Source organism: Bison bison, unplaced genomic scaffold (assembly GCF_000754665.1).
Source record: "Bison bison bison isolate TAMUID 2011002044 unplaced genomic scaffold, Bison_UMD1.0 scf7180017864182, whole genome shotgun sequence".
NCBI classification, from domain to species: Eukaryota; Metazoa; Chordata; class Mammalia; order Artiodactyla; family Bovidae; genus Bison; species Bison bison.
Genome location: NW_011494754.1, coordinates 1,246,460 through 1,260,499, shown reverse-complemented (window position 1 = coordinate 1,260,499; position 14,040 = coordinate 1,246,460). Strand labels below are relative to the sequence as shown.

Below are 14,040 nucleotides of genomic sequence, written 5' to 3'. Positions count from 1 at the left end.
AAAAAAAAAAAAGAGTATCCGGGTTAAAACATAGTTCCCTCAAAACCGTTACTGACATGAATCGAAGGATTTTGTCTGCATTTCTGCATTATCAGTGAAATAATGATCAACCCCAAAATGTTCTGTTGGACTTTTTACATTTGCTTTAAAAGAGCAAAAATCTGGGTTATTTTAAATACCACTAAGAATATTTTTAAGAGCTAGTATTTATTTATACTCTGTGTCTCCAGCACCCTGCCCAGTCCTTGCTCCCCCTGGGAGCTGTAAAATGTTCACTTGCTTTGAGCTCTCCTCTCTTTTACATAGTGAGGGGCACAGAAATTCATCTTCACTTAAAAAAATTTTTTTTAATGTTAACATGAAAAATAGCAGTGATATATGTGTTAAAAAAGACTTGCCTTCCTGTTTAAACACATAAAAATTGATATTTAAGAAGAGTCCTTGAGAGCGGTGACAGGCTTTCCACAAATTGTCTTTAAAGCATGTTTATTCCTGGGTCACCATATCACAGGAGCATCAGTACACTAAGCCCACAGCCCCCATCAGAAGGGTTTTTTGGAACACTTAGTCCTGCTGGAAGCGTCCATCCACACACCATTGTTCTCCAAAGAGGAACATTTGTTGCCACTGAGGACTGTCAAGGACACTCAAAAGCTCTGAAGGCCACTCCACAGTGAGTTCCACATAAATGGGAGCACTTTATCCTTTAATATCATTAGAATATAAAACCTCAACTTTCTGTGAAGAATTTAACCCCTACCCAGCCTCTCTGTCCATGGATTTCTCCAGGCAACTCTCCAGGCAAGACTACTGGAGTGGGCTGCCATTTCCTTCTCCAAAGGATCTTCCCAACTCAGGGATCGAACCTGGGTCTCCTGCACTGCATGCAGATTCTTCACCAACTGAGCCACTAGGGAAGTCCCTAAGCCTGTATATTTCAGGCTTTTCAGGACAAAAATATACATTTTAGCACATCTTTTAAAAAAGATAACAGCTATTCATGTATATCTGAACCTTGTGTATGTAGACTTTTCCCGGGCTTTCTGATGCCTTGGAACATTAAGGCATATCATTTAGGACTTAACAGAATCATTTAAAATCATTAGAAACACCTCTTCAAGCAGAGAAGCCCTCACAGATTCAGAATAGAGGAAACTTGTAAGAATCTCCAACAATACCATGTGCAGTTGAAATGGCTCAAGGACTCCTCTGATTTCTCCTAACAATGGCCTCTTGAGCTTCCTTCCCCTTTCTGATATCACTCACCTATTACTTTTTAAAAACTGGAGATAAAAGTTCTGGGCTCCAAATTCCAACACTAAAAATATGGTGGTGGTGCTGTTCAGTGGCTAAGTTGTGTCCGACTCTTTGTGACCCCATGAACTGCAGCATGCCAGGCTTCCCTGTGCATCACTATCTCCCAAAGGAAAATCCCAACTTTTCAGTTCCTTATATTACTTGGGAGGAGGGGTATAGGGAATTTATTTTTAAGTTTTTTTTTTTTCCTGATTACAAAGTTTGTCTGCATAAATATGCTTGGAAAATACTGGAACATATTAAGAATAAAGCATTAAAATACACATCTGGAAGCAGATGGTACTCTGCCCCTTGAATCTGCTTTTCTTGAAGCTTCGTCCTCATCCTATGCTCATCCAGTAAGATAAGTTACTTAGCAGCGCCTCCTCTCCCACCCCAAAACCTGACTGCGTTAACATCTTAATGATTAGTACCTACCAGGCGAGAGTTTCTTCTCATATCTTTTAACTGAGTTGTCAGCTTGTCCAGCTCTGTCTGGTGAACCTCCAGATACTCACTGTAAAGATAAGAGAGATGTGATGGTGAACTCCATGACTACTGAGTGGATCAGTGCTGATGATGACCTGAACAGGGGGATTGAGAGCCTGAACCTTACTCTGTGGAGTGCAGAGCTGGTGAAGGAAAGGCTCTGCAGTTTTCCAAACTCTCCACATTTTGAAAGCTCTAGCAGTTGCCTCTGATATTATCCAGATGGTCTAAAAGGAGAACCCCATGAGGCTGGCAGTGCAGGAAAGCAAAACCAATGAAGAGGGAGGGGTACGTACTATGGAGTCAGTCTTGGGTCTGGGCTCATGGAATCCCAACGAAGTTCCACATGACATTGACTGTACGCATCTCACCACACACTAGGGAAGTTTTATTCTGGACAAGCCATTGCTATAATATACTTGGGAAGGTTTTAGAACCCTTCTTCAGCAGTCTCTAGAACAGATATGCCTGTCTACCATTGTTGAAGTGAAATCCAAAGCAGAGTTAAATATAAATATATTACTTTTTCAGGTCTCTTTCAATGTTTGGCTATGATGGAAACCAGAAGAGTTCTTATCTTTCGGACTCATTTACTGTTTCCTCAATTATGGTGCAATCATGCTACAGAAATAGACATTCTAAAATTATCTTACAAGACTAGCTTTTCTGACCCTCCTGAGGATTTTAGAAAGGAAAAAGGTTTCAATGTATCATTAGGTTTGATGTTCTTACTCAAGTCCATTTTTTAAAGCCCTGTAGACCTCTTCCACCCTTTTAGGCTGAGGCTCTTTGGGAGGGCTGCTGTTTTTGTGTCCTAAATTGTGCATTTTCTTCAGTTTGGCCTGAGGCTTCTTGACAGCGGAGGAATTTTCAATGAAGGAGTTACATCTATGGAAAGAGAAAAGAAAAGCTGAAATGGTTTGAGTCTCTGGCAGCCGAAGTGATCTGATCAAAGAAATGCCTTTTAATCATCTTGTGTCTGCATTAGTGTCTTTTGGGGTAGGTAACATTCCCTTGCATATTAATAAATCTGAGCCATCCTACATTTTGTTTTGTGGTATTAGATTTAACTGCTGAAATCTGGAAGTTTGGCTGGGCAGTGGCTACCCAGAGTCAAAGCCTGGCTGTAGATAATGTACACTCTAAATGAAAGCATGTTACATCACTGAATCCTCATGGGAAGCCAAGGACACACACTTCTAGGTAGAAATAATGAATAGGCAGAAGGATATAATCCAGCTAAAAACATATGTTCACTATGTGACATAAGGTGTAAGCATCTACTGAATTTGACTGGGGGGCGTCCCTGGTGGCTCATTGGTAAAGAGTCTCCCTGCCCTGTGGCGGATTCATTTTGATATTTGGCAAAACCAATTCAATATTGTAAAGTTTAAAAATAAAATAAAATTAAAAAGTTAAAAAAAAATAAAATTGTATTATAGTTAAAAAAAAAAAAAAGTCTCCGTGCCAATGCAGGAGACATGGGTTCAACCCTGATCCAGGAAGATCCTGCATGCTGAGGAGCAGTTAAGCCCATACTCCATGCCCTAGAGCCCATGCTCCACAACCACAGAAGCCACTGCAATGAAAAGCCTGAGCACTGCAACTAAAGAACAGCCCCTGCTACTGCAACTAGAGAAAGCACACCAACAGAGTCAGCACAGCCAAACGTAAATAAATAAATAAAAGTATAAAAAGAAGGCAAATTCGACTGAGATGTGAATGAATACATCTTAAATAAAGGGTCTGTACTGTAAGTCACTTCAGTTGTGTCCAACTCTGTGTGACCCCATAGACGGCAGCCCACTAGGCTCCCACGTCCCTGGGATTCTCAAGGCAAGAACACTGGAGTGGGTTGCCATTTCTTTCTCCAACGCATGAAAGTGAAAAGTGAAAGTGAAGTTGCTCAGTTGTGTCTGACTCTTAGCGACCTCATGGACTGCAGCCCACCAGGCTCCTCCGTCCATGGGATTTTCCAGGCAAGAGTACTGGAGTGGGGTGCCATTGCCTTCTCCGAAATAAAGGGTCAGAGCATGACAAAGGGCTAATTCTGTAGGCAAGCACACCTTATTTTATTGCACTTCAAAGATACTGTGTTTTTTCACAAATTGAAGATGTGCAGCAGTCCTGCGTTGTTAGATGATGGTTAGCATTTTTTACCGATAAAGTATTTAATTACGGTATGTCCATTTTTTTTTAAAGACATAATGCTATTATACAGTTAATAGACTACAGTGTAGTATAGACGTAACCTTTATATGCCCTGGAAAACCAAAAAATTTATGCGACCCGCTTTTTATGATATTTGCTTTACTGCAGTGGTCTGGAATCAAGCCTGCAGTATCTCTGAGGATAGATTTTTTTGTTAAGTTTTATTTATTATTTATTTATTGACTGCACTGTAAGGCTTGCAGGATCTTAGTTCCTTGATCCTCAAAATCTCTATTAGTGGCAGGGAGGCAGCCTACAGTGGTAAGATGGACACATGGTAACTTAACCCCAGGCTACTGATCTGATTAGGAAGCTAAGAGGCCAGACTACTCACTGACCCAGCTGTAAAGTGGAAAGCCGTGACCTCTGAGTGCGGCAGGTGTGCACCTTCCAGGTTAATTCTGAGTTACCTTCCTCTGCCATCACTGTGTGTACCAAAGGGGACAATGTACTGCAAAACACACAAACCCCCTAAGAATGCAAGACCGTGATCACGTCAGAAAACCTGAGGACCAACTGTATTCCATGTTACTTATTTCACTACCTGTCTTTTCTTTCTTGAGTTCGCCTAGGTTCTGTTTTAGATGAGAGGAGATACTGGGGAAAGTGCAGAATAACTTTCTCAAGCCTGTGTCTGAATGACATCTGCTCCCCAGAGTCAGTCTGCAGAGGCAGTCTTTATCCACTGCATAACTTCATACCAAAAATAATCCCCCAATTACAAATACAATTCAGATACCCCAAATACAATGGAAATGTGCTTCAAAAAGGGGTATGGGGTGATTTCAAACTTTATTACAAAGCTACAGTAATCAAAACAGTCTGGCATGGGTCAGACTGTGACCAGTGAATAGAGATCAATGAATACAATGAATACAGTACAGATCAATGAATTGATCTGGAAATAGATCAATGAATAGAGAGCCCAGAAATAAACCCTCCCATATATGGTCAATTAATTTATGACAGAGGAGTCAAGAATATACAATGGGGGAAAGACAGTCTCTTTAATAAATGGTGCTGAAAAAACTGGCCAGCTACATGCAAAAGAATGAAACTGGACCCTCTTACACCATATAAAAAAGTTAACTCAAAATGGATTAAAGACTTGAATGTAAGACCTGAAACCATAAAACTCCTAAAATAAAACATAGGCAGTAAACTCCTTGACACAGGTCTTGGCTGTGACTTTTTGAATAAAACACCAAAAGCAAAAGCAACCAAAGCAAAAATATACAAGGAAGACTACATCAAACTAAAAAAATGAAAAGCTTCTACAAAGCAAAGGAAACCATCAACAAAACAAAAGGAATACTATTCACCCATAAACAACAATGAAATCTTGCCATTTGTGATAACATAGAAGGACCCTGAGGGCATCATACGTAAGGAAGTAAGTCAGATAAATGTACAATCTAAAAGAAAAAAAAGAAAAACCAAGTTCGGAGATATAGAGAACCAACTGGTGGCTGTCAGAGGCAGGGATTGAAGGCTAGGTAGGAGAAATGGGCCAAGGGGATCAAAAGGTGAAAAGAAAAAAAAGAACAATTTAAATTGGCAGGAAAAGACTACCATAGATGGTGCTGCAATGGGTATATAAAGAACCTTTACTATTCTGTAAGAAAATATGTAAATGTCCACCCTCAAAATAGGCAATGGATGTAAATGAACTGTTTTGTTTCCAAAGTAAAGACAAAAGACAAGTAAACTTATGAAAACACATTTAACCTCAATTAGGGATGATCTAAAAGACTGAGAAAGATTTTTAGAAAACGCTCAGTATCAGCAGATGTGTGGATAAAGGCAAATCTGTTGTTACTGGTTAGAGGATAAATGGGCTCAAACGTTTGGAGGCACTTTAGCAACAAGGTATCAAAAGATCTGAAAAACATGAGGTGGGGGTGGAGTGGGGATAGGGAGAGCTACGAACACGTATTGCTAGCTTGTCGTAAATCTTCAGCCATCTTCTTTGCAGGAGCAATTCTTAAATAATAGAAATGTGGGGAACATTACATCTTTTTCATGAAAGAGATTAAAACAGCACAGGTGTGTGTTTTGACCAGGCCACACGGATGCAGACTTTGTTCAGAGCATCAGGGTTCGCATCCCTCTCAAGCTGTGTCCCAGGAGAGACCCATCATGACTTGCCTGGATCGCCGCTCCTGAAGGCCACTGAACCCCGCAAAGGACTGGCTCCTGATGATCCCATTGGGCCCTCCAGGTGAGAAGGACTGGGATCCTACCAACATGATTTCTGGGAGTCTGGCTGGTAGTCCTGTAAGACAATGGAAAGATTAAGGCAAATAACAGGCAGGTTCAAACAGAAAACATGCTAAGCCTGTCAATGATAATAGGAAGTGACATGGGATAAGGTGAGTCATGAGGCTGTTAGATGCTTCTAAGACTTCTTTCCTATGACATGTTCTTTTTAACCCAAAGGGTTCAGTTCTTAGGTAAAGAAACACACGAAGACATAAATAAATATAAATTAGACACCATTATCAGTTACTTTAGGGTTCCTTCAAGGATTATTTTTTTAAACAAGGTTCAACCGTACCTTCCAAATCATGAAAACTCTGTAATGTTTCCCTCCATTTAGAACAGCAATAACAACAGCAGAAGCACACAAATAGGCCAAGTCAAGTTTCAGACAGGCTCTGTGTCACATTCAAAGCACAGCTCAGTCTTAGGGTGGAATTCTACACTTGGAAGTCACAAGACAAAAAACACTAGGTTTCCTGAGAGATGAGCTTACTTAAACTTGTTCTCCCTTTTTCTACATTTAAGTATATTTTGAAAGATCAGATCATGCTGCTATTGTGGCAGTGAGAAAAAAAGACGCGCACAGGGAGTGCTCACAAGAGTAGTGATAATCTAGGTTATGATAAGAACCCGTGAGAAGAGGCAAGGAAGGGAAAGGGGAAAATATAGCAGAAAGCACACACCCCTATTTCAGTCACCAGCTCGCCTTTTGTAAAGACTTGGTACCGCTGACCAAGATTCGTTGTCAAAACACAACCTCAGGTGCTTCCCTGGTAGTCCAGTGGCTGACTCAGAGCTCCCACTGCAGGGGGCCCAGGTTCAATTCCTGGTCAGGGAACTAGATCCCACATGACGCAACTAAGAGTCTCAATGCCGTAGTTGAAGATCCCGAATTTCACAATGAAGATCAAAGATCCCATGTGCCCTAATTGAGACCCAGCGCAGCCAAATAAATAACAGAGAAATAAATATTTAATAAAAAAAACAAAACTTAAGCTGCACAGAAGCCTAAGATTAGTTTCCCCAAAGGACTGCCCTAGAACAGTTAGGTAATTCTATTCCTTTTATATCAAGAAGAGTCAAAGCACATACCATTGTTTTAGCAGGTTACCTCAGTCCAGAGAGGGGGACGGGCCAGCAGGAGGAAGGAGACACAGCCACTGTCCGGGCTAAAGACTTCCAAAGTGGGCAGACACCAACGGCATCAATAGTTGCCCTTAAAAAACCCAGCAAACAAGCAAGCAAAGCTGAAAAACAGCAGCAGAACGCTCCTGTGGTCCATTATCACTGAGAGCGGCTCAGAGCTCCTGGAAGCAGCTCAGTCACGGGCGGAGGTCTGAATGAGTTGCTTCCCCAGAGAGAAAAGAACAAACAGTCCCTTCCCCATGAGGCTGCAGGCTCCTGAACCCCCTCCTCCCCAGCCACCGAGGAGAAAGCAGCTCTGGGCTGCATGCATTCTTGCATGCACACTGGCGCTGACTCACTTGGCAAGAGGCTTTGCAGTGAGCAACAGGTTGCTCTTTGATCTGGGTGGGACAGGCATCCCATCCATTCCAGCTAGGGATGGGGGCAGGGAGGCTGAAATTTGGGAGCATTCTCCAAAATTTTAAAAGCCATGATGATGTAGAAGTATGCACATTCAATAATAATATCTAATGCTTGAATGGCAGGACAAAATGTAGTGCAAATAGACTCTTTCTGATTGCCTCTCCCCACCCCCAACATTAAAAAATAACCATGATTTACACATAAATCCTTAATAAGGTCCTCCTAAGTGTTCTTTGTTGCTTACTAAGAAGTCTGTCCAATTTTCATTAAAAACACCTTCTTAGGTTCATAAAGCGGGCCTGTGCTACTTTGCATCACATGTAAACATAGCAAATATCAAGAAACTGTAATAAATATCAAGAAAAAGGTCCAGAAAATTTAATAAATATTAGGAAAACATGTTCTTTTTGTACTCAATAATTTTGTTATATAAAACATACCTTAAAGTCTCAATTTGGCAAATTTAGTCAGTTTCATATCTCATTTTGTCAATTATTGTTCAATAGGTCTGTTGCATCCTGGCAAGCTTTGGTCATGGGAAAAAGACTTAAAAGTGTGTGAAATATTTTAACTGTGTTATTGTTTTGACTTCCTAGAGATTACGTTTTTAAACAAAAAAGATGTTTTTCTATTACCCACTGGATCAGTAGTTGCACGGACTCCTAGGCATTCTGATATAACTGACATGGACCTGAGTATTGGGATTTTGAAAAGGACCGGAGGTGGTTCTGATGCTCAGCCCAGAAAAGAAAAAAAGGATGATGCTGAATTGGTTGAAATTTTCAAACCCAACCAAAACAATTTGTTACAATTTCTCAAATATCCAACTTTTAAAAAAGAGTCTTAAATAAGCCTCTCTTTGGAAAGTTTAAATGTTAAATGAATTAAACATTAGAGTTGGATAGTGAAATAATTTTACCCCTTCCCTTTTTTCAGTACCAGGTAAGAAAGCTGCTGCTTCTTTTAAAGAAAAGGATAGCTTTATTGCTTTGCCAGGCAAAGGGAGACACACCAGGTTTGTGCCTCAAAAAACTATGTGTCTCCAGGCACACTTCTTGAGAACAAAAACGTCTGCCTTGGATTCTGAGTTTGTAAATTGCTTCGGGATGTCCTCAGACACTTTTCATTACAGTTACTTGTTGAATGGATGCCCGCTGGGAACAGGAAGAGGGGTAAGCAGTTTTGTGAATGTTCTGTTTTGCCTATCTGGTCTGCGAAATGATCATTATCTATCAGAGAAGAATTTGGCTGATAGCTGGCTTAGGCTGAGATCCCTATCCTGCCATCAGCTCCCCTGGAGGCTGACTCACTGCCTAAGGAGAGTCATAAAATAAGTTTGAGGGCTTCTGCACAAAGTTAGGCTCTTGAGAAAAAGGAGTAGGTTGAGAAAGGGAAGAGCTGGAGGGATGATGGGTAAGGGTGCACAAAGCACCCCCCTGCCCATACCCTAACCCTGAAGTGGGGGTGACTACTTGGCTACTAGTCTTCCAGCAGCCTCAGCCATTCCCCTGTGGCTAGGTACTCTGTAACTCTGCTATCATCTTTTTGATGACACCACTCCCACCTCCTGGAGCCTTAAGTCCTCAAGCTGCTCATTGGCTTCCTAGACTCTCACAGACCTGCTTTCTTCCAGCAAAACTATCCCTAAAGCTATGCGTACTCATTTGCAGGCTTTAAGGACTCGAAATTGGTTTCTTGTCATTTGCATTTTACTAGCAGATGCTTCTTTGAAGCAATGCTTTCCCCTAAAGAAAGGACTGATGTACTAATATCAATAGAATTGCATTATCACTGCTAATAGCGGTATAAAGTGATACCCAAAGCTTGGAAGACAACTGGTAGTATCTTCTATTTAATGTGTAAAACACATTTATCCTTCAATGTCACATCTACTCTTTGCTATCTCCTGTGTAGAAATACTCAACTTCACAAAAAGTTATATACTGGGAAGTTAATGACAGTCAACTATGTAATAGGAGAAAAGTGGAAATGATATAAATATTAATCATTATAGGAATGATTAATACATTATGGCATAACCTGAGCAGTTATAACAATATGCCCACACAGAAAGACCCCCCTCCCTCAGGACAAATTGCAGAACAAGTTAGAGCATGATACCAGGAATGTTGAAAACAAAATATAAAATTATGTACATGAATTGAAAAGTTCTGAAAGTATACATAGACAGTCCATGGAGAGGTGGGATTGAGTGGCAGTCAGAAACATTTTAATTTTTCTATATTGCTTGAATTTTTGTGAAGGAAATGGATTTATGTATGATTGATATGGTGCAGAATACTTTTTTGAAACTGCAGACATTTGGCAACCCACTCCAGTGTTCTTGCCTGGAGAATCCCAGGGATGGGGAAGCCTGGTGGGCTGCCGTCTATGGGGTCGTACAGAGTTGGACACGACTGAAGCGACTTAGCAGCAGCAGAGTCGGGACTAGAGAGGAGAGAGATTTCACATACAAGAACATATAAGACAACTTTGATGGGTAACAGCTCTGTTTATACAGTTGTTTATATCTGTAAGTCCTGCAAAGGAGAAATATGATTTCTGAGAAATAAGGTATTAGGTTTCATAAATTCTGATTACACCCTAATAATTCAGATTCCTCAATAAAGTTCCCATGATGAGCTTTGAGTTACAGACCAACTTCTTTATTTTTATCTGAAGGACTTCTAGAGATGGGATTGGACTCCTGGTAGGAAGCACTATACCCAGTACATATTGCTGCTGCTGCTGCTGCTAAGTCGCTTCAGTCATGTCCGACTCTGTGCGACCCCATAGACAGCAGCCCACCAGGCCCCGCCATCTCTGGGATTCTCCAGGCAAGAACACTGGAGTGGGTTCCCATTTCCTTCTCCAATGCATGAAAGTGAAAAGTGAAAGTGAAGTCACTCAGTTGTGTCCGACTCTTCACGACCCCATGGACTGCAGCCTACCAGGCTCCTCCATCCATGGGATTTTCCAGGCAAGAGTACTGGAGTGGAGTGCCATTGCCTTCTCCGTACATATTGCTAAGACTCACCAAATACCATGCCTAATAAGCAAGAAATTCTATGTAAAGTAACACTCTTCTTGGGCTGCTGCTACTTGAAACTTTCCAGCTTTCTAGCTCTAGAAACTAGACATGTTTCTAGTTCTCAAGTTACTGACTTCTCACCTGGCCTTTCTGAAAATGCCAGCAGAACTAACATTCATTTATGTGCATTAAATCCTAGAAAGGTCTCGAACCTTAGGCAAACAGTGAAGCTGCTATGGTTTGTTCCTTACTTTGCTTTGTCCCAGGCAGCCCAGGTTGTTACACCATGTGGCCACCCCTGCCCCACAATTCCCATAATCCCTGGGAAGCATCGACTCTTCTGGAGGAATCCCAAGCACCTTGACTAAGAGTTGAATGAACCCTACCATTCTTAGCTGAGCCTCGTAGCACAGAAGCCAGAAAGCCACAATTGTCTCTCTTCTTTTCATACAGTGAAAACTGCTGCCTTCTCCCTGGCTATGCAGTGCTAAGATCCAACCGAACACACAACAGAGTCTTTTGACATAAAATGAGTACAGGATTTCATGTGTTCTGATATGACACGGTGATACAAGTACACTGGGCCTTGGTGGGTGTGATGAGCCACCAGCTGACCTGAAGTTCCTAGTTTGTTTAAATTAGAAGGTAGCTTATCACATCACCAGGCAATTTGGGAAGAGCACTGAGTCTGGAGATGGCAGGGTCTGGGGAGGGTGGGTGTGGGGCAGATAAAAAAGATCAAGGGATCAAGAGGTTCCCCCTTCACCCCACTAGATTTCTTGCCTTGTTTGAACCAAAAATAAAAGGTCCAATACGAGCACAGTTCAGAGGGGGAACTAGCCAGTGCCCTGGAGAACTCAAAGATAACCTGATTCTTACGAATAAATGAATGAATGACAGAGGTCAACCTTGGAGAGTTGTTTGGAGGATGGGCAATGAAGGGCATCCATCAGAGAGCAGGGCTCTGCAGCAGATCCTAACACGCAGCTCCTGACAGTGCTTCCGGTATAAACAGCAAAAATGGAAGAAAAATGCTTTGAAAGTTCAGTCCAGGTGACAGTTCCATTTCCCCTTACATTTTTATAAACTGGTATTCTGGTTTATACTTTCTTGTGAATTTGATTAGCCTGGGTTAGCAAGCTTCTCTCCCCAGGTGTGAATAATTCCTTTTGGGGACCCTCAAGGTTAGGTAAGACAGGGTGAGCTCCTTTCATCACCTCTCAGGCACGAATCTCCAAATGAATGAGTTCACAGTAGACATTTTAGAAGCATTGATTAACCATAATTGGACAAAGCAACCAGTCAACTAGAAGGAATGCTGCTGCTGCTGCTGCTGCTGCTGCTAAGTCGCTTCAGTCGTGTCCAACTCTGTGCGACCCCGTAGATGGCAGCCCACCAGGCTCCTCCATCCCTGGGATTCTCCAGGCAAGAGTACTGGAGTGGGTTGCCATTTCCCTCTCCAAGAAGAAATGTTACTATTGATCAAAGTTAAGTATACTGAGACTCATGAAAGGAAATAGGAATCATTAGGTTATTTTTAGTTTTTCTAAGCATAAAAGCACTCTGCTGCATTAGGATAATACAGAGAAGTAAAAAGAAGTTAGGGCAGAGATGGGGAGTAAAGAACCATATAGTGTCTATCCACCCAAAGACAACCACCAGTAGAATTTTGGTGCATACAATTTTCTTCAACTCAATAATTTTGAGCATAGTGCATACTAAATTGTGTATGCTGCTTTTTCTATCATATTCTTTTTTTTTAGAACTATGTTTTATGGTTTATAATTGGCTTTTCTCTTCAACTACCTTTAAGAAGGTACTTAGGAGCTTCCTTGTGGCTCAGACAGTAAAGAATCTGCCTACAGTGCAGGAGACCTAGGTTCAATCCCTAGGTTGGGAAGATCCCATGGAGAAGGAAATGACACCCATTCCAGTACTCTTGACTGGAGAATTCCATGGACAGAGGAGCCTGGTGGGCCATAATTCACGGGGTTGCAAAGAATTGGACATGACTGAGTGACTAACACACACTAGGTTGACCCACAATCCAGGTGCTCTTCTGGATGATAAAAGAGATCCATTCAGTCTGCATTATGCTTCTGCTGTTTAGTCGCTATGTTGTGTCCAACTCTTTGTGACTACATGGACTGTAGAATATCTAGCCAAGCTCCTCTGTCCATGGGATTTCCCAGGCAAGAATACTGGAGTGGGTTGTCATTTCCTTCTCCAGGAGATCTTCTCCACTGAGGGGTTGAACATGTGTCTCCTGCATTGGCAAGCAGATTCTTTACCACTGAGCCACCAAGGAAGACACAGTCTATATTATAGATGCCTTTATTTTTAATTTTAAGATATGGTCAAAGGCAAAGTGTATCCTTGCAAGAATGATTTCCCTATGGGAAAGGAAGGAGCAGATTAGCATTTGTACATGTTGGAGTTGCAGGACATCAAGCATTATGAAATTTAAAAAACAGCCACACAACATCTGGACATCACTCTCTTCACCCTGGAAGAGTAAGGTTTTTATGGTCTGTTTCCCTTCTTTTTCATTTAGCTGAATTCTCCAATATACAACACAAACAGGTAATTCTGGAAGATCCCCACTATTGACAGAAAATATAAGAGACATCTGTGATTTCAGAACAAAGTAAGAATTTCTTAGTTCTCATTGAAGCATTTCTCATGGGGGGAGAATGTCAACTTAGAAATCAATAGTTGCATAGCTACAAAGCTATACCATCTCCACCATAGACTGAGACTAATCTTCTGTGATAAGGCAACAGCCAGCAGGTCAGCTGGTAGGTTGCTGGGATGACATGCAGGTATAAGTAGACAATTCTACAATTAACTTGAGCGTTGGCTTGGTGCCAGGGATGGGAACAGGCAAAGGATCATGAGACAACTTTGTATGGGTGTATGTGTGTGAAAGTGTTCAAAAAACTGCTGTGATGATTGCTGGACAACTGTATACATTTCCTGAAACTCAAACTATATACTTAAGATGAATTCAATTTATGGTACGTAATTTTACATCAATAAAGCTGTTGGAAAATCTCTATCAGTTTCCAGAAAAAGTCATCCTTCCTTCTGCAAGAGGAAATGCCAAGGAATCAGGACCTGAAAAGGAAAAGCTCAATTAATAAGCAACCACCTGTGAGCTGAATATTTTCATGTTTTGATCCTTTTCCCTGTAGGCGCCACAT

General features: G+C 41.4%; 1 protein-coding gene across 7 annotated transcripts in view; it reads right to left on the bottom strand.

Annotated features, from left to right (window-relative positions):
* Positions 1-14,040, bottom strand: part of FAM65B (family with sequence similarity 65, member B) — a 212,494-nt gene that overhangs the window by 45,236 nt on the left and 153,218 nt on the right. For all 7 annotated transcript variants that reach the window (XM_010843490.1, XM_010843497.1, XM_010843496.1 and 4 more), the window contains 3 exons: positions 6,145-6,271; positions 2,518-2,673; positions 1,735-1,813 (listed from right to left, as the gene is read on the bottom strand). In XM_010843490.1, coding sequence (XP_010841792.1) covers positions 1,735-1,813; positions 2,518-2,673; positions 6,145-6,271 — 362 coding nt within the window. The remainder of the gene's footprint in view (positions 1-1,734; positions 1,814-2,517; positions 2,674-6,144; positions 6,272-14,040) is intronic.